The 23,148-nt window shown below is 40.9% G+C and overlaps 1 protein-coding gene, 9 non-coding genes and 1 pseudogene across 10 annotated transcripts; 9 read left to right on the top strand and 2 right to left on the bottom strand.

Annotated features, from left to right (window-relative positions):
- Positions 1-141: 141 nt before the first annotated feature.
- Positions 142-15,705, bottom strand: LOC113311845 (annotated as a pseudogene).
- TRNAW-CCA lies at positions 7,990-8,063 on the top strand. Its single transcript has one exon. It is a non-coding gene; the product is annotated as a tRNA-Trp (tRNA).
- TRNAN-GUU lies at positions 8,116-8,187 on the top strand. The gene has a single exon. It is a non-coding gene; the product is annotated as a tRNA-Asn (tRNA).
- TRNAY-GUA lies at positions 8,199-8,282 on the top strand. The gene has a single exon. It is a non-coding gene; the product is annotated as a tRNA-Tyr (tRNA).
- TRNAK-UUU lies at positions 8,586-8,658 on the top strand. The gene has a single exon. It is a non-coding gene; the product is annotated as a tRNA-Lys (tRNA).
- Positions 8,687-8,758, top strand: TRNAE-UUC. The gene has a single exon. It is a non-coding gene; the product is annotated as a tRNA-Glu (tRNA).
- TRNAD-GUC lies at positions 8,917-8,990 on the top strand. Its single transcript has one exon. It is a non-coding gene; the product is annotated as a tRNA-Asp (tRNA).
- TRNAM-CAU lies at positions 9,295-9,368 on the top strand. The gene has a single exon. It is a non-coding gene; the product is annotated as a tRNA-Met (tRNA).
- Positions 15,706-16,754: 1,049 nt separating the features above from the next.
- Positions 16,755-16,828, top strand: TRNAE-UUC. Its single transcript has one exon. It is a non-coding gene; the product is annotated as a tRNA-Glu (tRNA).
- Positions 16,829-17,381: 553 nt separating this feature from the next.
- TRNAI-AAU lies at positions 17,382-17,455 on the top strand. The gene has a single exon. It is a non-coding gene; the product is annotated as a tRNA-Ile (tRNA).
- Positions 17,456-17,623: 168 nt separating this feature from the next.
- On the bottom strand, positions 17,624-21,373 carry LOC113311097 (glucomannan 4-beta-mannosyltransferase 9-like). The gene is made up of 8 exons (XM_026559948.1): positions 20,556-21,373; positions 20,328-20,426; positions 19,905-20,157; positions 19,079-19,326; positions 18,834-18,947; positions 18,533-18,732; positions 18,206-18,421; positions 17,624-18,096 (listed from the first exon to the last, which is right to left on the bottom strand). The coding sequence occupies exons 1-8, from the start codon at positions 21,369-21,371 to the stop codon at positions 17,928-17,930; spliced, it is 2,115 nt and encodes a 704-aa protein (XP_026415733.1). The 5' UTR covers positions 21,372-21,373; the 3' UTR covers positions 17,624-17,927.
- Positions 21,374-23,148: the final 1,775 nt, after the last annotated feature.

Here is a 23,148-nt window from a genome sequence, read left to right as displayed (position 1 = left end):
CATATCTTGAATCAACAATCTTATGCAACATGGACTAATGGATCCTAGCTAAATACAATTGATCCTAGTAGCTAGTATATACAAATATGTGGTACTTGATACATTACAAAAAAATTGATAACTCGTCATGTTGTACTCAGCTCAATTTGGTATTTGGGTGCCAATATAACCGAAACCCGCAACGAAGAACGCGATAGCTTGAGCGAATAAGTAATAGAAGTACCAGTACTTCCCAAATGCAAGATCATAAGATGCACATACCAAGATATACAATCCGACCCAAAGTTCCAATGGATAGATTCTATTTATATTCATTCAAGAAGAAAGAGTGATTTCTTACTCGGTCATAATCTTTGCATTATAAATATAGGAATCTATTACAAAAAAATTATAAATAGCTTGAACGGAACCTTTCCCAAAGATTATGAGCTGATTGTTCATTGAATACCACTTTTTTACCGCTCTGCTGCCCCCTAAAAAAGAAAGACTTGTCGGAAATCGCCGGTTGGGTTTGTCCAACCAAGAAAGACATGGGAAAAGTCTTCAGAAGAAGGAAGAAATGGCAACTGAACTGAGTCTTTGATTTTGTAACTCCTCTCTCGTTGAATGCTATTAATGAATTCCACGAGACTTATTCTACGATATTAGTTGTGTGTGATATTATTATACTTGGAGTCATTAGGTCCCGCTCTCGACCAACCAATCATCTTGCTCTCCGAACCATGTCTTGACCCTGCGTCGGATGCCATCACTGGCTTCGGCTTCGCTTAGAGATTTAGGATGGTGATGGCCCACTCCCCTCGAACAATAAGAGTCGAACTTATTGGCTTCGGTGAGAGATAGAAAGAATCTACGCCACGCCCGGGAGATCAATTGCTTGCCCACGATAGGCTTGACCTAGAATGCATGCCTGGATTCCGTTAATCTTTCGCCGTTGAAGAATATGCCGATAAGGACTAGCCAGGGAAGCTATGTTAGATTGATCGCTCCGGAAGCCTTGGGTTGGGTATGGGAAGACCCGGTAAGATGCAACTTTACTATTTGATGAGCACCAAGAAGACTAGAGCGCTAAGCGCGTTGTATACAGTAGGCCGCTCCCCCAACAAGCAACGGCTCCTACCTATAAAGCCGTTGCGCGTTAGCACGCGCATCCGTTTTCTTGGACCACAGAAATTGCTTGCTTACTTTTACTTATCACCGCAGGTCTAGCATAATCAGAAGACCAAAGAATCCAAAGATTACTCTTCATCTGACCTCTAGCCCTAGCATTATTAAGAAACTCTGTACTCATCCCCTCTCTCTACACATAAAATAGACACTAATAGGGAATCACTCCCGAAGGGTAATAAACTTGGGTTTCCGCCTTCAGAAGCGTATAGAAAATCTTGATGCTTAAGAGTCATCCGCCGACTTTATTCCGATGCATTAGGTTCGAGACTTACTGGAGGACTCAGCTAGGCTAGTTTGTTTGACTGATGCATGAATTGTGGGAACCTATTCTAGAGTCTGGAAAGTACCTTGACCCCTTTATTAGCTGAATGTGACTGATTGATTAGTCTTTTTCTCGTCAGAAACCGGGACGTTCTTGATTGAAACGGGAAACCATCTGTGAAATCCTACTGCCCCTTTCTGAAACCTGGGATCATGTGACCTAACTGTGAAGATTTTAATGACTGAAGCGGGCGAGGGTGCTCAGCCTGACAGGGAGTTTGGGGAAGGTCAATAAGCAATAAGTGACTAGTGAAGATTACTAGGTTTCTTAAGTAAATTGCTCCATACACATGATAGAGGAGGAATAGATTACAGTTGTTGGTCCGTGGCCGATATCAAGAAAGGCTCTTCAATCTTTTAAACAAATCGAGACCAAAATGGGAAAAAGAGAGACGAAGAGAAAGGAATAACCAATCGATGAAGGAACATGAAACCATTCTGTTTCAATAGAGGTACGGGAAACGGTTAGGGGTAATGAAGTAGGTGAAGTCGTTAAATTTTGCGAGCTGTTCCAACCACTGCTAGATGTAATTCCAAGAGCCGAACGAGAATGAATACCACACAGAAGAGTCAAGACCGGGCTCCCTAATAGAATGTTTAGCCGATCCATTCCGGATCGATCGAATTGGTACAGAAGTTGCAACATAGGAAAACCACAGAAAACACGACTTATTTGAATAACCCGGCGACCTACCAATTGTAGAAGTAGGATTTTTGGCAAACAATAAGCACTTAAGTAATACAATTCCAGTGTACCATCCTCTTTCTCATTTCGAGGAAAAGGTTCGGTAGGAGAAGGAAACAACAGAGGGATCCGAATCGAACCTAAATGGGAATGACATGAAAAGTCTTTTTCAAAACCTATCATTAAGGGCGTGATGACGATATACGAGAGGAATAGAGAAAAACTCGTGATTGGCGTAGAGGGGAAGATCTGTTTATGGAATAGTTCAAGAAAGAGTCGTCTCAATTTCTTACTTATTCCTTCTAAATCATTCACTTCTCGACTGAACGCCGCGTAACATCGACTCCTTTTACGCAATTATGAACTAACCTTTCTCGATTCCAATGCAACTTCTCCTTTTTGAGGAGAATTCTCAAACTACGCGAGCCTCCCGACGAAGCCAACAGAAATCCTATCCGAATACAAAAGATAAAAGGCAGTTTCATTAGGGTCGTATACCAGCCGCCTGTTCTGGAACTTCCTGTTCCAATCGAAGCATATAGATCCGTAAATAGATTTGTATGTATAGCCACTTCAGTCGTGCTCGTCGTTTCTCGAATAGAAAAGAAGTATCTTTTTTCTGGGAACATGGTCAACCAGAAATTCTTCTGTTCGCTATTTTTCATCCACCGATGCAGAAATTGCTCCAGTTTGCCATTCTCATATGAGGCTATTGGCAAGCTTGTCAGGGCGGCACGAAGTGATGAATCATGCTCAAAGATGAGCCGATCCTTCGTTAGGGACGGTTTATAGATCATCAAATTCCCACAAATTCCACGAAAAGTGGGTCCATGTAAATGATCGAGACCTCGCAAAGAACAACGCTCCTTGCCCATATTGAGTTCGGAACCCAAAGGCAATCGTTGAGTGAACTGTATCTTCTTTGTGTTAGACAGAAGAACACCCAACATAAAGATGCACACTCCTCCATGTGAAAGATGAATCTTCATTCTCCACGCCCGCTCACGCTTCGCTGACCTATCGCGTGGTAAAGAGAAGAGAGTACGAAAGAATAGTAAACAGAGCACACCGCAGAAAGATTCTAAATATGACAAGTCACCCTTGGATTCGAGAAGAAGGAAATGAAGAAGAGGAACGAAAGGAAATGAAGCGTTTCTAGCTCTATTTTTGGATGAGCTTCTCCCAATTATGTATGGTAATAGAATAGGACGGCTTGATCTGACCAAGACTCCACTTTTGGCTCCGTCGATGGAGCGTATGAATTTCCTGGAATGTAGATAGACCAAAAGAGGGAATACAGAGATAGAAATAGGAATTATAGTACCATTGAAAGAAGGGGCACCTGTGGAAACATCTCTACTGACAAACCATTTCAATAAGACGGGTGCTGCCGTGCCACAAAGGACGACCATGGAAGTAATGAAAAAGAAAAAGTTCTGCAGTTGGACCATCTGCTCTATCTGAGAACAAAGCTTCTCTAGAGAAGACGCTCAAAGTAAACGCGAATAGTTCACTGAACTTTTTTACCCATCTTGCAGTGATAGGGAATGCATGTAGTCTCGAGCCAAATAACAGAAAAGGGATCAAGAAAGCGAAGGATAACATATTGATGCCACTAGACCTGAAGATCTCAGGATGATTATCTACCGCCTCGTGCTCGCGCCACAACCATCTCTTTTTGATAGGTTCTATGGAACGATGCCTGCTGCTTCATATGGGAGAAAAGAATAATAGATATGCCGGTCATTAGAAGGAAGAAGCGCCAGAGAAAGAGTCCTCGTGTATCATCTGTCGCAAAACTATGAACGGAAGCTAGCAACCCGGACCGTATTGAAGAGGTTCCTAAGACACAGGATAGAAGAGTGACAATATTCAGAAGCAAGGTCCAAGAATTCAGAAGTGGTAGAATGACTGAATGAATACAAGCTGTGGCTAATACCCGAGGCATAAAAGAAGCATTTTCTACGGGATCCCGAAACCACCAGCCACCCCAACCTAATTCATGATGAGCCCACCAACTTCCTGGCAAGATGCCTACGGTTAAAAAGCACCGACATGTCAAGATCCAAATTCGAATAGGTTCCTGTTCCTGGTCAGAAACCACTGTGCTCGCGCCGGCGGTCCAACAAAGAGACGAAGTAGTGGTGCCTACATCTTTGAATTTCAGGAGTCGGGATCCGACGCATCCAGCAGAGCGAAGCAAGGTTCCATTCTTTTCGGCGGCATCATTCCGCATTGGCGGCGAGTGACGTGCCACAATCCCATTCAACATTTTGGATCTACATAGTCCAAAGCCCATAGCACTGGCGATGTCTCCGGCATATATGCAAGGAGGATGTATAGCTAATATAGGATCTTGTAATACAGGGTTTGATTCTGCAAGCGGTTCGGTACGAACGAAGAAATTGAGAACAAAAGGATCGGAACTCGCTAATAGGAAAGGAGAGAAAAACAAAGCAATACCAACAACAGCTACGTCATTCCGCTGTTCATCGATAGACGAAACTCTCTCTTTGTCATCTCGTGCCAGATGCAAGAAAGAACTCATCCTTTTTTCCTTGGCCAGTTGTGAGTTCCTCACGAAGTTCGAGACAAAGGAAAAGAAAAGAGTTTCCCTAGGGCCTCCTCGCTTTGAGACATTATGGCTCTTGGGGCGACCCCGGTAACAAAGAAGGAATCCATACAAACTTGAGATCCAACACCATGATAAAATACTACCTTCATGATTAGACCATGTCCCTGAGATTTGATAAATGAAAGGTGCATTAGCGGTTAATACGTTGTAATTGGATAGGTTATTAGGAATATGACAGAACGAAAGACCAAGGAAAGGAAGAAGAATACACAAAAATGCAGGTGATGCTCCAAACGCTGGTGTTTGTTTCTTGTTGTAAGTGAATGCAATGAAAAGACCCGGAAATAACGAATAATGAGAGAATTCGTTTATTGACATTGCGTGCTCATTTCCTTCTGCTTTGTTAATCATCACGCAGGAGGCCCGGAGGTCTGAAAGAACTCATATGTCCTACATGTGAGGGATAAAGTGACTCACTTGCTTAGAGTGAGGGACTCGAGCGTATGCGAGAGGCTCTTTAGAGACTCGACTGAAAGGAGAGGAACTGACTCGACCGAACAGGAACTTTCTATGTCAATTCGATAAAGTGTCTATCTATGTCATTTCAAGATTTGAGTTTTGGTTCTAGAGACTCGGATACCCATGAAGGGGAAAACTGGCTTTCTTCTTTCTTATGATATTTCTCGGTATCACTCACGGCATATCATTCCATGTCTCACTGACTCTATCTACTTACTGGCCTCTGCTTTTTCTGACGAATTCCATTGACCTGCCATGGCTAGTATAGAACCCTCATATTGGAGAGAGACGAATTTGGTAGTTAATTTTAGTTTGACTTCTCTTACGAGAAAAGTGAGTGTTCTTTCGTTCTTTTCTCTATCGCGGGACTTGGTAGATTTAAGGGAAATCTCGCATCTCAGCCCGGTTTAAAGGGCATTCACAGGCCCTATTGTTAATAAGCCCCTAAACAACTCATTTATAAGAGAAGGTTCTTGCTAATGGGAACACGGGACCTGTACCAAAGCTAGGATTGGACACCAATTTAGGAAGAATGACCGCAATGCTGGGCATGTCAGATAATGTACTTAGTGTCAAGCAAGGTAACTCCAATCCCCAATAACGAATATCCGTCTTCGTCAATCAATCTTCGCTTAGGAACGAGAGCTACAGACGAAATAAAAACAACGTTAGCTCAACAGCGGAAGGAAACTCGGTTAGGAGCTGAGCTACTGTTGAGCAGCTTGGGGCTGGCTCTTCTTCCCCGGCCTATCCCTCAGATTAAGATCTAAAGATGAAAGCCGTGTCCACTCACGTACAATTGAGTTTTTTTTATTCAAAGTGCAATTGGATCTATAAAACCCAAAAGAATAATCCTCTTCAACTGCAATATTGGATGGAGAAATCTCTGCCCGATAAGCAAATACAGTAATGAAAGAAATCCATACAAGCAGGGCGAGGGAAGAAGTGTTAGCCGTCAAACGTCGTTCTTCCTCTATAAGGGTCCACTCAGTCGGGATCATAACTCCACAAATACGACTCCTCACGCTACGAAAGAGGGTTCACATGTCTTGGAATCTATTCTTCCAAAGGGACTCGTTTACCGAACTCATGCTTTCGCGAATAAAGGGAATTGTATTCTTTATCTCAACTTGAGTCAGAGGGTTTAACATCCTTTCTAATAGACCTACTTCCAGAGGAGGTTCACTTGCTTCTACAACTAACGGGTTTAGGAGGCCCAGTCATTATAACCTATTCTGACAAAACAAGTTACCTTATTATATGACATTACTCGATCACTAAAGCAAAGCTACTGGGAATGGGAAGTTCCGGCAAGCTTCACTACTATTGGGCTGGCCCAGCTAATCAATGTAATATTTGTAGGGTCCACTTCGAAAGCTTCGCTTTACTCAATTTTGTGTAGGGCATTAAAGTCTGTAAGTTACAAGATCTCCTTTTTTTTGGAACCTTTTGCAAGCATTCACTGGGTCTTTACTGGCTGACTTATAAAACCGCTCGAAGAGGGCCTATCCCATTTAGGGACTGAAAGAGGTTTTATAATTACACGCCAGAGCCTAGAAATCTCAATAATCGGTAGGATCCATCTGTTCCATCAGCTTCTCTTCTGGCTTCTTCCATAGTTTACGTGTCAATTCAGTATGAAGCGCTTCAGTCTTTTTAACTAAATTCAAGACAGGGTCTAGTCAACGAAAATAAGTCCTAACATTGAAAATTGACTTCATAGGGTGGCAAAAGCAAGTAGCTGATGAGCTATCCTTGTATTGATTTCGTCTGTAGATGTTCTTCCTCCTACCTGACGAAGATTGACCAACAGATTGGACTTGGGCCTCTCACCTTAGTTCGGCTATTGATGAATGACTTGTTCAACTGATATCTAAAGTGCCTAGTTTTCTGAGGCTTTTAGCTTTGAATCAAGTTTCATCATATGAGAAGAACGAATCGTTTCATGCAGCTGAAATGGTCTCTTATGAAGTCTCTATATGGGTCTGATCTCTACTATGTTAATATGAGGTGAGTCATGGCGCAAAAGCAGCTCTCTTTGGTTATTGCCTTCTTCTCCCAGGTTTCCTTTGTTGCATCCATCCATTGCCAGGTTCATCTCTAATGTGATGAAAGTGGGTCTCAAAAAGGGATATAGTAGGTTCAAATCGTCTTTCTTAGGGAGTTTACTGACTCATATGTTCTATCTTTATCACAGAACAATCTAATGGAAGCAGATGTCATGTCAAATTTATTTACAGAGCAGGCTTTCTCTTACAAAACGAGGATATCCAGACTTTGCAGATAAGGTTTTTCGTAGTTCAAGATCGGATTGACCATGAATTTCGTATAATAAGTGAGCAGAACCAGGTTGTCAGATAGAGCGCTTCGTAATGACTATAAGTCTTTTTAGGACAGAGATTCATTACCAAGTCTAATTAGTGGAGTTCTTTCTTTCGTTAGTTGGGTTGAGTTCGTTCGGACAAATACAGTTGTTTTCTTTTAGTATAAGAATGAAAAGTTCTTTCATTTTAATATAAGTTCATTTCTTAGCTCGTGCAATTCACTTCTTCTTTCAACTCTTTAGTACTTAGGTTCATTCAATTGGTGCATTCATAAATAGGAACAAGACCAGAGATAGGGACTTGAGTATTGGACAGGTCTAATGAATACGAGAAAGACATCGGAATGCTGGTACAGAACCCTGGATTGCAAGAGGTCAGCTTTCTTCTCTAAGAAAACGCTCTTAGTTCAGTTCGGTAGAACGTGGGTCTCCAAAACCCGATGTCGTGGGTTCAAATCCTACAGAGCGTGTTGAAAAGAATGACTTAAAAGAAAGATAATCATAAGAGCTGTCGTCCGTTGTTCCTCAGTAGCTCAGTGGTAGAGCGGTCGGCTGTTAACTGATTGGTCGTGGGTTCAATTCCTACTTGAGGAGAGTTCAATTTAGGGAGAGTGGCCGAGCGGTCAAAAGCGACAGACTGTAAATCTGTTGGAGTTTTTCCTACGTAGGTTCGAATCCTACCTCTCCCAGTTAACTTAATATAATAGAAAAAGAGTTTATGAGACGCAATGAGTTGGCTAGGTAACATAATGGAAATGTATTGGACTGCAAATCCTGGAATGACGGTTCGAGCCCGTCCTTGGCCTCTCCCCCAGTTCATAGATCCCCTGCTATGAGAACTTTCGGCATCAAAGGACAGTGATTGAGACTTTTCATTCCTCTCGAGCGATTTGTTTATTGTAGAGGCTTATAGTTTAATTGGTTGAAACGTACCGCTCATAACGGTAATATTGTAGGTTCAAGCCCTACTAAGCCTATACCGATCCTTTACCGGGTGTATAGCTCAGTTGGTAGAGCATTGGGCTTTTAACCTAATGGTCGCAGGTTCAAGTCCCGCTATACCCAAACTTAGACGCGAGCTGAAGCATTTTTTGTCCCTTTCGTCCAGTGGTTAGGACATCGTCTTTTCATGTCGAAGACACGGGTTCGATTCCCGTAAGGGATAGGTACTCATCCCCGGCCGGCGGTTTCATTGCTGAGTGATCGCTCGCTATCTGGAGTAATTTCATAGATAGGTACTCATTAGCTTTCGGAGATCGAGATGGGAACTCAATGCCACGAGCAGAGAGACTAACGGCTCTGAAAGAGAGAAAGACCCATCCTGGGATTGTAGTTTAATTGGTCAGAGCACCGCCCTGTCAAGGCGGAAGCTGCGGGTTCGAGCCCCGTCAGTCCCGACCTAAGATCCAATTTAATCGATCAATGAATTTCTCCTCCTCCACTGACGCGCTAAAGTTTAGGAGTTACGGGGCGGATGTAGCCAAGTGGTTCAAGGCAGTGGATTGTGAATCCATGATCCGCGGGTTCAATCCCCGTCATTCGCCCATCAAGAAAAGGGACAGGAAGATCCCAACTATAAAGATTTATCTGCAAGAGTCAATTCCTTGGATGGATGTCTGAGCGGTTGAAAGAGTCGGTCTTGAAAACCGAAGTCTTGCATAGTAAGACCGGGGGTTCGAATCCCTCTCCATCCGGTGCTTTAGCGGGGTAGAGGAATTGGTCAACTCATCAGGCTCATGACCTGAAGGCTACAGGTTCGAATCCTGTCCCCGCCTTAGTGAAAGGCAATTAAGGTAGTGTTCTACACTGACTGACTTGCTAGAGTAAGGTCATTTACCCACTTTCTTTCTTGTGGGTCCAAGAAAACGGATGCGCGCGCTAACGCGCAACGGCTTTATAGGTAGGAGCCGTTGCTTGTTGACTCCATATTTTTCCTTTGAATTTCTCTTAGATTCAACGTACCCGAAATGGATCCGATCAAATATTTTACTTTTTCCATGATCATCTCTATTTCAGGTATCCGGGGCATCCTCCTTAATAGACGAAATATTCCTATAATGTCAATGCCAATCGAATCAATGTTACTAGCAGTGAATGTGAACTTTTTGGTATTCTCCGTTTCTTCAGATGATATGATGGGTCAATCATTTGCTTCATTGGTTCCAACGGTGGCAGCGGCGGAATCTGCTATTGGGTTAGCCATTTTCGTTATTACTTTCCGAGTACGAGGAACTATTGCGGTTGAATTCATTAATAGCATTCAAGGCTAGACTCCGATAGAGGAGTTACAAAAGACAAAGTTGCCATTTCTTCCTTCTTCAGAATCGCTTCCCATTGGTTGAGCGATTTCGCATTCATTGCTACCCTCCTTTTTCTAGAAAAGGTATGGAAAAAATCCCAGATTTGAGCTTGACTATGAAAATAGCCCATTAAAGACTTTGGAGTGGGAACCGAAAAAGGAAAAGGAATAGGACCGAAAAGGGCTCCAGTTGGAAGAGATTCATTCTAAAATTAGATCCTTGGAACTTCGATATATTCGCCTCTTGGATGGTCTGGCTCAGACCTTCACTCGGCAGGAACTGAAGCTCTGGAACGGTAGCAGGAACTGGAACGAGAACGGGAACTTGAACAGGAGCAGGAAGGGGAATCAGTTGCCAAGGGTCTCCTGTTGGAACCATTTATCTTCTTTTCTCTTTGGTCATATCTGACTTTCAGCTGGGACAAAGCAACTCAAGAGAGGTAGGCAGTCACTCGACCAGGGAAGAGGAATGACACGTGTCGCACTAGTTATCCAAAACAATAAAGAAAGAAAGATATTCAATGAGAAAAAGGATAGAGAGGGAAGCTAAGGCATACAGGTAGCATTGTCCATCTCGACTACAGGTGGAAGTCTTGGGCATCAAAGGTAGCTTGGAAGTCCTTCTTTAGGCGAGCACTATGATCCTAATGAGTCACAGTCCAATGCCTTAACCGCACATCCCTAGGGAGCCTTAGATCTTCCTAACTAGATACGATTCGAACCTATAGCCTTCAGGAAGAGTACGGCGATTGCTCCTACATAGACTTCCAGATTCGTCCAGCAGTGAAGCTAGCAACCCAGACCTAACAAGATGAGTAAGCCGAGAGGCATGTGCCGGCAGTAGTGGTAAGATTTCCTTGGTTTTTATCGCATACCTAACTGCTTGTGACAGCCTTCCTGATTACCCACATCTTCCTGCTTCTGGAGTCAAAGGAGAGTCAAGAATGAGAAGAACATGGTCAAGGAAAGCTCCAACGTCACTCCTAGCTTCGGATGGAAGTTTGCCTTAACGCGAGAGTCCTAGCTTCGGTGAACATGAAAGGCATAAAGAAGGAAGAGAACCTCGCACCACAAGATCAGTCCAATCCTTTCCTACTCGTTTACCAGATTCATACCTCTGATGCCAGTAGGGACTGCTATAATCTCGGCTATTTGAATGAAGACTTTCGCGGCTACCTTGAACGTATAACCATCAGACCCGAGATTGAACATGTAGAGGCGAGACTCAATGGCATGACCGGAATGTACATCTTAGGCGCATTCTCCTTCTCTTTAATGTGAGGAGCACCTGGCTATCATGAAGGGGTAAGAGATAGAATCATACCTAAGATACGAGATTAGCTCAACCCAGTCCAATGGTTCAAGGTAGCCAAGAAGAGAGCGTAAGGGATCATGCCTTGCCGCTTGGCTATACACCCTTTCCTTGTGACTCCTCTCGCATACGCTCGAGTCTCTAAAGAGCCTTGACTTCACTTAGCTCTTCTAACCTTAACGTCAGCTCTTAGAACTCAGATGCGGTCAACCTTTCGCACCAGGGGTCATGCCTAAAAGTTAAAGAAGAAGGTCCATAAGAATGGCATTATCCGGAGTTACCGTCCTATCTACTTTTGTATTCATGCTTCATCCCTTTTCTTTCTTAAGTATGCCTGGTAGTGCTTTGACGCTTCCTTTCTTCTTTGTTCATGACTCCATGGAAACTTCAATCTTAATAAATGATTCAAGGAGCTCAAATCCGGTACACGGCATCCATGTGTGTCTCGCGTGGTGCATGCATAAATTGACTTACTACACTTACAGAGTATGCAATATCGGGACGAGTGTGAGACAAGTAAATCAGCCTTCCGACTAACCTTTGATACCTCTCTTTATCAACCGGGATGCCATCAGTATCTTCCCCCCAACTTCTGATTTTGCTCAATTGGTGTGTCAATGGGCCTACAACCTAACATTTCTGTATCGGTATGATTTGCCTGACTTTGATGATATCCATATCTCAACTCTGGGTAAACCTACCAAACCAGATGAATAAGACTGAACAAAGGTGAATTTTACAGTTAGCAACTTGAGAAAACAGAGATAGGTTCACGACTAGAGCAGTCATCATTTGAGATTTTTTGCTTGGATTGTTTTGCCAAGTGAGGCACATCCGAACGTTGAAAGGGGCAAAAGAGTAAGCCCTGCTTCTCGTAATTGTGTAAATAAGAAAGCAACTAGTTAGTCAAAGCGTTAGTAAGGCACCTAGTTAAAGGCGCCCTTTTTTGAGTGATAGTTTCCCTTTTGAAGCTTAGCTTTATTCTCTGAAAAGCCTCTCTGAAAGAAGGAAAAGACCGTCTTAGCTTGGATTTCAAGGATCTTAATTTAGATTTTGAACAGCTTCTCTTCTTTCTCGAATTGCGGAAACTTACCTGGGAACAGAACTAGGCCCTACGCTTCCAGACCTGAGAACATCTTAGCTAGGCACCCTAGTAAATGAACTAGCAACTGAAGGAACTGTCCTAGGACCCTACCTAGCGTTTCCCTTTGATAGCTGCTGCCTAGTCCCCGTTCGATTGGTGACTCCTATTCATTGGAGAGAGTAGCCTATGGATTTGAGGTCCCTGAAGTTGAGTAAAGTCGTAGTCGTGCCAATAGGCAGTATGATTCCAGTATTGATTCCCATTAATTTAATATGTAATGATTTCAGGCATTTCGTTAGGAAGAATAGGCATAATGTTAATGAATCACTGAATAACTCCTCCTTTCATTCAGTTCATTTGTTGGAAGGGAAATGGACGATCTGCAAGATCAGTTAGTCTATTTGATCTCTCTCCCTTCCTAGTGCGAAAGCCGCCGATGTCTCATTTGCTTGCTAGGTCTCAGAAATAGATGTGTAAACAGCTGATCCGTCGATAGAGGGGAAGACAGAGGTATGAACTAGCTAATGTGTCTCTAAAGTCCCATTTCATACGTGAAGGCCTGAAGTATAGTCAAGTCGTATATCCGCATAATCTTCTGCATCAAATGGTGTGCACAAAAGGGGAAGTAAATTGGCATCTAATCAAAGGGGTAAGGGCTTTAGTCCGCCGGTTAAGAGTCTAAGTCTAATGTGATCTTAATTTCCAGGGCCTGAAAGGAGATGTACCCCGAACGGGTATAGGTTCTAAAGGTAGTATAACAGGTCCTTCTTTCTCTCAAGCTTCTGAGATTGGGGTCATAGAAGTCAGAACCTCGTAAGCTTCCCTTTTTTAGAATTAATGCCCAGCCAACCAAGCTAAAGAAGATTCCCCGTATTAGCAGGGAAAAGCTCAAGTTATAGGTCCACGGTTTCTTAGGTCAAATTTCACAGTTAGCAAACGAGATTGTAAAAAAGCTATCTCCTTGCAAGTTAAAAGAAGAAGCGAGAGTCAGCCTTCAAAGGGAACGGATGCTGTTCTAGAGAACATAGTTAGTCTGTCAAGGCAATGTTCGTATTTGCACTACAGCCAAGGGGATGTTATCGCACAATCCTAGTTTGAATCTTGAGAGCCCCGGTAGAAAAAGGAATGCCCAAATAACGTAGATATGCGAAAGTGCCCAAGTCAGTGTAATCGGTGATTTCAGTACCTCTGTGAAAGACTCTAATCATATACCTGACCAATAAAACTAAAGCAAGGCCTTAGCTTAAAAAAGTATTCCGAGGTCTCATCTTATAGAAGAAAGAAATGCCACATCTGCTTTATGCCCCATGAATGTTGAATCAGAATCGTAAGTTTCTTGTTGACGAAACCTTTCTACGCTTCCGTTATTACTGCTGAACATAGGACTTTCAAAGGTGCCATAGATCGGTTATTCCAATGCCCTGTAAGAGCGCTTAAATCTACCAGATGTGTAAAGGGTCAAGTAAGCTGACTACTCGGTCATTCTATTGGGGAGAGCAGCTTTTTATAATTCATATGTAATCCCAAGATATATTAGTTACTCAACTTATCTGATGGGGCGTATATTAGTTACTCGCTGACTTGATATAGGGTGTTAGTAGTAGACATGGGCAATTTACATTGCATTTGAAGAAAGAACGCGTGTTTCGTATATTACCTTTCTCTGAATCTTGTCATCCGAGATTTGTTTGATGGCTCCTTAGTAACAGCTTGTTTGTTAGAATTTTTGGATTTGAGTAAAGCATCTCCTAATTTTTCAGTGACAACCCATTCATTTACTCTCCCGGCATCCAGTAAATCTATAACGGTAGCTTTGGTTCGATGCATTGACATGACATTTTGGAAGAAAATCCAATTAAAAACCAAATAGAATGACCTGCAAGAATCCAGATATTGGAATGAAAAAAACTTGCAAGGCTTAAGCAAGTTGTTGAACGAGAATGGCAACATGAGCTCATCCAACTGATTGATTATGTATGCATATGTACCTTGGTGTTTCAATTGCATTGAGAATTGAAATGATAGAAGGTATATAAACTAAGCCCCATTTTGGAACTTCGACTTCAGGAACGAAGACGGTTGCAGGGATTATGACACAGTAAAAGAAGAAGGTGTTAAGATGTCCGACAATCTTCCCTACAAAGAAGAAGCTATAGATTATATAAAGCCTCTTCCATAGGTTAACCCTCTGCATTCAGGAAGCAATTTTGTTTCACCATAACAGTTAAAACTAAGAGTTACATACAACAGTCAGAGCTGAACTTTTGTTTACCTTATTCCTAATGATCTCCATAAACATTTTCTTGAATAGATTGGCGGGTCCACACGACCATCGATGTTGTTGGAACCGGAATGCCTTGAAAGTACTTGGCAGTTCATTTTTTACCTTCAATTTTTTTACAGACATGGATGATTTAATTGCGAGCAGACTAAAATTACTTAAATCAAAATGCTGCGACAGGGCATAGTGGTTAGTAATGTACCTTGATATGACCGACGTATACGAATTTCCATCCCTTGAGACTAGCGCGAATTGCAAGATCCATGTCTTCAACTGTTGTCCGGTCATTCCATCCTCCAGCTTCATTAAGAGCAGACATTCTCCAAACACCAGCAGTACCATTGAACCCGAAGAAAGCGTAAGTAGCGGAACCAACCTCTTGCTCAACTCTGAAATGGTAATTGAACGACATCTCCTGGAATCTGGTCATCATATTCTCGTTCGCATTCACTGCACAAATTTACAAGTCAGTATAAGTCAATTTATGGATGAATAAATGGCGTCCACTAGTTACAGGTTATTAAGCTAATTACCAAATTCCCATCGAGCTTGAACGAGACCGATTTCAGGGTTGTGCACGAAATAAGGTACTGTTTTATCAAGGAAATCGGAATCGGGTTGAAAATCTCGCATTTGATGTTTATTCCTTTGCTTCCCCATTTTTGACACTCTAGTTCCACCAATTCCTACACAAAAAAATCAGTAAATATTACTTCTCAGTAACTTTTTGAATGAATTTAGAAAGCACTGACAAGAATGTGAGATGGAGAAAGACCTTGATGATTGGATCAGTAGAATCGTCAAGGACTTGAATTATGAGTCGATCAGATGGCCATGAAAGACCACATGCAGCTCCAATTGAGAGCTTATACACCTGCGAGCATTAAACTAACCATAAGGCCATGTACATTTTCAAGGAGCTAGATAGGCAGAGACAGAAGAATATTAACCTCTTTTTCATTGTACATTGGAATTTGAACAAGAACCATAGGATAATTCGAATTACCCTTCTCCACATCAACTTGAATCACTTCAAATCTATATCGCTTTTCCGGTTTCCAGCCAAACAACTTTACGATAAGGATTACAAAACCCACGTACACTCTTTCAATGAATACCATTATAGACATTGCTAAGCACACATGAACACAAATATTCAGAAATGGAACTAATACTGAACTTCTTACAAAACCCCATGTCACTCCAATTACTCGAATTGCATCATCTTTCGTGAAATGTAGTAGTACTGTTTCTGTAACAAAATTTGTTGGCAATGGAAACCAATCCATTTCACTCAAAGAAGTGAAAGGAAAAGAAACCCACTGCATAGAATTCTCTTAGTTACCCGGATCCAAAAAGAGGTGACACGGGGGAAGATATAAAGACAGTGAGACAAACAGTAGCGTGCAAAAAACTGAGCTGGTTGTAATTAACAGTATAATTCTGTTTCATGCACAGTAGTAGTTATGTAGTTTGCATCTTAGTACTTCATTATTGGTTGAAGAATCTTTAACATAAACTGGTTTTTTTCACTTTTTTTCGAACATGGGGTTGATGCCTATTGCCTGAATGGATCGAAATAAAAAAATGTACTTGGTTTGGTTTGACGTTTGTTCTTACTAGTTGAGCTTTCACGTGCTTGTTGAAGTGCTTCTTTCTTTCAATGTAAGGTTTCTACATCGACCGAGGAAAAGTCCAATTTGTAATGACGTAGTTTTAAGTTAGCCATGAAAAAGTTATATGTAGTTTTTTTTTCACCAGATTTTCTAGATATTTGGGAGAAATTACTGAGCTCTTGATATTTGGAAGAAATTACTGAGCTCCCATAGCTAGTCATGTAATCTTCCAAACAGTTGGCTCCTAGTCCTATGGTTAGTAGCATGTGGCTGGTTGGGTTATCTGAACCAAACATGCGATCGATTTTCATTTTTGGATTTTAGAGCGAGCAGGGTGGATCTTGTCAGGAAAACAAAAACTAAAGGAAATGTGAGATTATATAATGTATCCTTAGTTCTTAATCTTGATTGTTTTTGTTTATTTTTATCGGATTTAAAGAAACAATACAGGGGATCTTAGCAGGAAGTTACCACATGTTGCTCAGCATTAGTTTGTCTTCACTCATAACGTTAGATCTATGTTCATCAGCTTTGAATAATTAAAAAATATTTAGTCAAATGGACACCAATCCATTGTAGTCCAGCCCGGTTAGGATACCTGGCTTTCACCCAGGCGACCCGGGTTCAAATCCCGGCAATGGAACTTTTTATTTTTTAACTATGCATTTTTACTCACTACTGTGGTAGTTAAATGTTAATAATCCAGAATTTAAACTATGCATTTTTAATTCATGGTTGTTAATTTTCATAATCCATGCAAATTTGAAAGGGGGACTTGCTGGACAGATTTATATCCTACAAAAATGAAGAATTGATGGACAAAAGTATATTATTATACAGATAAGAAATAGTTACCTTCATTGGCACCCCTAGCCTCTGGGGTTTGGAGTCAAGCTGCACCAAAGATCTGAATGTTGTCATAGGACAAGTTCGGAAAAACAGGGGCAGAGCCAGCCATTGTCATGAGTGCTCTATTGCTCACCTTCTATCTACTAATTTCCCGGTATTGCAAAATAGTTGATGACAAGAAGGTGGTGCACATATGTATCCATCCCTCCTTTATATATTACCATATCAAAGACTGGTTCTTTAGAAGCAAAAATTTCAAGAGGCCAACAAGACTTGGTAAGTTAGAGGATTCTCCGAACAGTCACATCCATGGTCTAATAGTTGAAACAAGATAACATGGACAAAGTGGCCCATTAGCTCAGTTGGTTAGAGCGTCGTGCTAATAACGCGAAGGTCGCAGGTTCGAGACCTGCATGGGCCAATAATTGATTTTGTTCACCATCTTTTTTTTTCCCCCCCGAAACTCCTCAGTTGCAGATACAAATTCTAAGGAGCTTAATGAAGGCGGATAAATTTGGACTCATGTCCATGGTATTATCATCATTTATTTGATAACAAATATACCAGCTTATTCATTCAAAAGGTTGAATACTGCTGAAGTTTTATTTTATACAATACAAAAGAAAACATAACTGTGAACGATGCAAATAAAGGTGCCCATCTACATTTGATCCGAAAACAAAAGCAGAATGTTTCTTCACTTTTCTCTCATTTCGGATGCCTAGAACAATTTAGTAACTATAAACAACTTTTCAATTGCAACCACCTAACGGAAAATTGGAAAAATCCCCTAATCCTGAGATATACTGACAAGGAAGAGAGTAGAGATGCATTTAGTATCCTGTTTACATTGATTACAGACGAAACTTATGTACCATGTGGATGACTGTTTCTTAATCCCAAGAATTAGGGACGCGAGTTCCAACATAACCGAAACCAGCAATGAAGAACGCAATGGCTTGGCCAAACAAGTATATGAAGTACCAATACCTCCCGAATGCGACATCATAGCAAGCACAAAGGAAGATGTACGCTCCGACGCATAGTTCCATCGCATAAAATCTAAGGTTTGGTTATAGATGAACAAAAAGAGAAAGAGTAGTTAGAAATGAACTCTATGAAATATGAAGATAACTGTGATATTTGCAGTTCAGGGAAATGTGCTGCATACCTTTCGCGAATTGGTGACAATAGAGACACCTTTGATGATTTGGTTGCTAATCTATTGTTGTTGTCCTTTGACTTGAGTAGAGCATCTCCTAGTTTTTCCGTGACAACCCATTCATTTACTCTTCCTGCCTCAAACAGACCGACAAGTGTACCTTTTGATCGATGCATGGACATGACATTTTCGAAGAGGATCCAGTTGAAAACTAGGTAGAAAGATCTGCAAGGATTAATGCACGTAACCATAAGCTTCATGCATGGGATATATAGTTAACATGCATGGGATATATAGTTAACATGCATGCACAAATGAATAGAAAAATGATCTTACCTTGGAGTTTCAATTGCATTAAGAATAGTTATGATTGTAGGGATATACACTAAACCCCATTTTGGAATTTCAACTTCAGGAACTAAAACCGCTGTAGGAATGACGATGCAGTAAAAGAAGAATGTACCGATATGGACGACAACCTTTCCGACAAAGAAGAAACTATATAACAAATGAAGTTTCTGCCTTATGCTTACAGCCTGCATTCAGTAATAATGCGTAACAGGCAGCAGCATTAGTAAAACTAGATAAAACTTAAAGTTACCGTCAATTCCCTCAAATGTGCACGGTAAACGATTACCTTATTGGTGATGATTTCCTTCGCCATTTTTTTAAACAAATTTGCAGGTCCACAAGACCATCTATGCTGTTGGTATCGGAGTGCTTTAAAAGTACTCGGCAATTCATTTTTCACCTTCAAAATTGAAAGAGCATTGTTAGGATAGAGGGTCAAAAAGAGTTTATCTTGTAATGGACAAAACAGTCCCAACTACAAAAAATTACTATTCAACTAGGCAGGCACAATGCAGCTGATCAAAATATTACCGTTACGTCACCGACGAACACAAATTTCCATCCCTTGAGACAGGCGCGAACGGAAAGATCCATGTCCTCGACAGTAGTCCGATCCTTCCACCCACCGGCATCTTGCAGAGCAGAAAGTCTCCAAACCCCAGCAGTTCCATTGAAACCGAAGAAAGCATGGGCGAAAGAACCAACTTCTTGCTCAACTTTGAAATGGTAATTCAATGACATTTCTTGGATTCTTGTCATTATACACTCATCGGAATTCACTGCACCATAAAAGCCCAATTAGCCCATTAAAGAGCAAATTTTTTCTTGTGTCAATGATTAATGTAAAATTGTAAAGTTAAAATGTTAAGAAAAATCGAAGGCATAACAATTTGAGATTTTCAACTATCTTGTTTAATTCGTATGCATATCCCTGGGTTATCATGATTTATATGAATGATACCAGCTCTGCTAGGTGGCTGATACCAGTCCATCGATCCAATGATCAAGATTGTCGGGATATTTTTTGTCATGTATGAACTGTTATCAGCTATTAACAAAGCCGGTATCAGCCCAGGTTATAACTTCACAGTTGACCTGCTCAATATTGATTATGTCCTTTGATGCAGACTTATAGGACAGTCATTTTCATGGCCGCATCAAAGGAATTCCCACATCGAAAAATGTACTGGTTGGGATAATCTTTTTCTTATTCCACAATGCATCTGTGGTGGAACCATTCCCGAGAAATAAAGAGGAGGGTTGTTTTTCCTATTACACTTACACTATTTCACGATCTAGATAGATTAGTCAATGATTATCATCAAATTAATTAATTAATTCTTTAAATCTTGCTTACCGAATGTCCATCGAGCCTGAACGAGACCAATTTCAGGGTTATTTTTGAAATAAGGAATAGTCCGATGAAGGAAATCGGATTCCGGTCTGAAATCGGCATCAAACATTGCAACCAAATCACATTGCCGTACGTATTGATGTTTCAAACCTTCTGCAAGAGCTCCTGCTTTGTACCCGTTTCTGTTATCCCTGATTTCATACTTGATGTTTATTCCTTTGCTTTTCCATTTTTTGCATTCTATCTCCACCGAATCCTGCAGCCAAAACTTTGTTACGTAGCTGTTGACTCTATATATTTAGGACAAACAGCGAATGGCATGCATGATATTGGCCGGATATGAACCCACCGTTGACTCTATACATGCATCAAATGTTTATCTTTCAGAGAATCAGAGAGATGGGCATGAGAGATTTAAGAACCAACCTTGATGACGGGGTCGGTGGAATCATCAAGTACTTGAATTATGATTCTTCTAGATGGCCATGAAAGTCCACATGCAGCTCCAATCGATAGTTTATAAACCTGTTATAACAACAAGAACTTGCACTTATGATCTTGAGAATTAATTTTAAGTAGTGATTCAACATGCATATTATGAGCTACCCGATATGAAAGACCCATTGAAATGAAAAGGGATCAGTGTATTAGTACCTCTCTTTCATTGTACATTGGAATTTGAACGAGAACCATTGGATAATTCGAAGGTTGATCATCGTGATCGTGATCAGAGTCATGGTCGTGATCGTGATCGTGATCAGAGTGATGAGAATGGTGAGAGTGATCCGAGTGATGAGAGTGATGAGAATGATGAGAGTCATCAGAGTGATGAGAATGATGAGAGTGATCAGATTCATGGCCATGATCGTGATCAGAGTCATCCGAGTGATGGGAATGATGAGAATGATGAGAGTGATGAGAATGATGAGAGTGATCCGAGTCATGGCCGTGATCGTGATCAGAGTGATGGCCATGACCGTGATCAGAGTGATGGCCATGACCGTGATCAGATTGATCGGAGTGGTGACCATGATCGTGATCAGAATGATGCCCATGATCGTGGTCAGAATGGAGGCCGTGGTCGTGATCAGAGTGGTGCCCGTGACCGTGATCAGAGTGGTGTCCCTGCTCATGATCAGAGTGATGTCCGAGATCAAGATCATGACCTTTCTCAACATCAACATCATGATCGTCCTCAATTTCTTCCCATTTGTAAATTTTCTGTGGTTTCAAACCACGAGATTTAACATAAAAGATGATAGCACTCATATATACTCTATCAATGAATAACAGTATGGTCATTGTTAAACATATATACACACATATCTTAAGAACTGGAACCACACATGAACTTCTAAATAATTCCCATACCATTCTAAATGCATCGATCACATCTGATATACTCAATTTATGTACATTTTCTTGTACAAAACTTGTTGCCAGTTGAACCCATTCCATTGATGAGTCCATTCTCTGTTTCTCTAAGTTTCCTCTAGCTTTCTCCTCTCTCTAACTTGATCAAATTTATGACATTTTCTTTTATTTAAGAGTAAGAAGCCGGTGATCCAGAAGAGACATGGGCCATTGATGACCCATGACTGTTTAAGTTGATTATTAACCTCATCACCACCACTACCGTGACCAAAATTTAGGCGACTCGCTACCTGATTATGTCTTTGTTTAATACTTTACCTTTCCACGATTCAGAAGAGACAGAGGGACATTGACTTCAAGCTAAAGAAGGAATGTGATTAATGATTTGAATAGTGTCGTACTTTTTGTTAATTACCAAAAAATGGGATTAAATATCAGTAATTTGGATCTAGTTGATATCTAGGTGATCTTGTCGAAAAGAAAATTTGAAAAAAATGCAAAATAAATTGAATCAAGTTAATACGTGGCGACATGTCTAGGATTCTTCTTGTCATCTCTAGATGCGAACAAATGTGAACTGTGTTATTGAACTTATTGCAATACTTCCACCATCCGTTTTATCATGGGAATTAATTTGTCCGCTGCGGCAGGCATATTTCATTTTCGAATTTGGTAAAACCGTAAAAAGGGAGCGCATATTATGTGATTAACGGCGTCTAAAATATAAATCTTGTGAAAAAGAAAATACTAGCAGGTCACGAGTCTGGCATGGTTACTTCCCTATAAACTGATTTATTGCGCCGTAAATAGGCTAAGAAAAGAAAGGGGACATTGCTACAATCAGTAAATTGTTGAAAATTAGTCCGCCTAAATATTGAAAATTGAGACGATGGAAAAAATTGAATGTTTTCCGCGTAAAAATGGCTTCATTTATACCTCGGGGGTGGAGGTGAGACTCACCAATTAAATCTCTATGAGTTGGTTTTTATGTTGTTTGTGTTTCTCGACCGGTAGGATTGTTGCATAAATAAGACCTGGCCACTTGGCTTTCGGTCACCACACACATGAAGCTGTCCCAACAATCTTAAGTTCATTGCATACATGCAGTTCACAATTACGCTTAACAACAACAATCACGTAGGGTTTTCATTAAACCCAATGGCGCCCAGGTTTCGTGCTCGTATCCGTGTGGGAAACATCAGTTGCTTTGTAGCTGGTATTTGTTGTGGTAATTTTAATAAGCTACGAATGTTGGGTTAGAAAATGGGATAAACTATTATTAATTTAAATCTTTTTTTATAGAAATATACAATTTTATAAGATGAACATATCATCAAAGCATTACACTTAAATTTATTGTTGTTTGGGTTTTGTGGAAAAAATGGTGCAAATCTTATCTGACCTTGTCCATATAAAAGTGTTCATGGATCCTCCCCCTCCTAAATATCCTTACTCATGAAAAATAGTCATCACAATAAAGTCATACTCATGTAAAGAGTTTGGAACATTCATGAACAACCCCCCTCCATTTGGACTTGTCTATACAATGAGAAATACCTCCAAAATCAACCGATATTCTTAGGAACCACATCCATACCTTCTTCTTCCTGCCCGCAATGGAAACAACCAGCTTCCTTATACCATATTTCTAACAGATCATATTCCATCGCATAGGAAACGGCTTAGGAACACCTATCCAAACTTACTGGGTACCTCAATTTTAAAACCTTGATCCCATCCAGTACTTCCGTATCCAAACACTGGCTGATATCATTGACTTTCTTTTTCATAACTGAAGACATGAGCAGCTAAATAACCTCCCGCATAGTGTGGTCCATTTTATCATAAATATTCACTTTTTCCTAAACAACCC

Source organism: Papaver somniferum, chromosome 9 (assembly GCF_003573695.1).
Source record: "Papaver somniferum cultivar HN1 chromosome 9, ASM357369v1, whole genome shotgun sequence".
Lineage (NCBI taxonomy): Eukaryota > Viridiplantae > Streptophyta > Magnoliopsida > Ranunculales > Papaveraceae > Papaver > Papaver somniferum.
This window is presented reverse-complemented; position numbering and strand designations above follow the sequence as displayed.

Bases quoted from the DNA above. Each gene is read 5' to 3' on its own strand.
- LOC113311097 (XM_026559948.1), bottom strand. From the start codon at position 21,371: ATGGACTCATCAATGGAATGGGTTCAACTGGCAACAAGTTTTGTACAA. The intron at 18,948-19,078 runs GTAATATTTTGA...TCAATTTTGAAG, and splicing joins TGTTCGTCGGTGACGTAACG to GTGAAAAATGAATTGCCGAG. The intron at 18,733-18,833 runs GTAATCGTTTAC...TACTGAATGCAG, and splicing joins AGGAAATCATCACCAATAAG to GCTGTAAGCATAAGGCAGAA.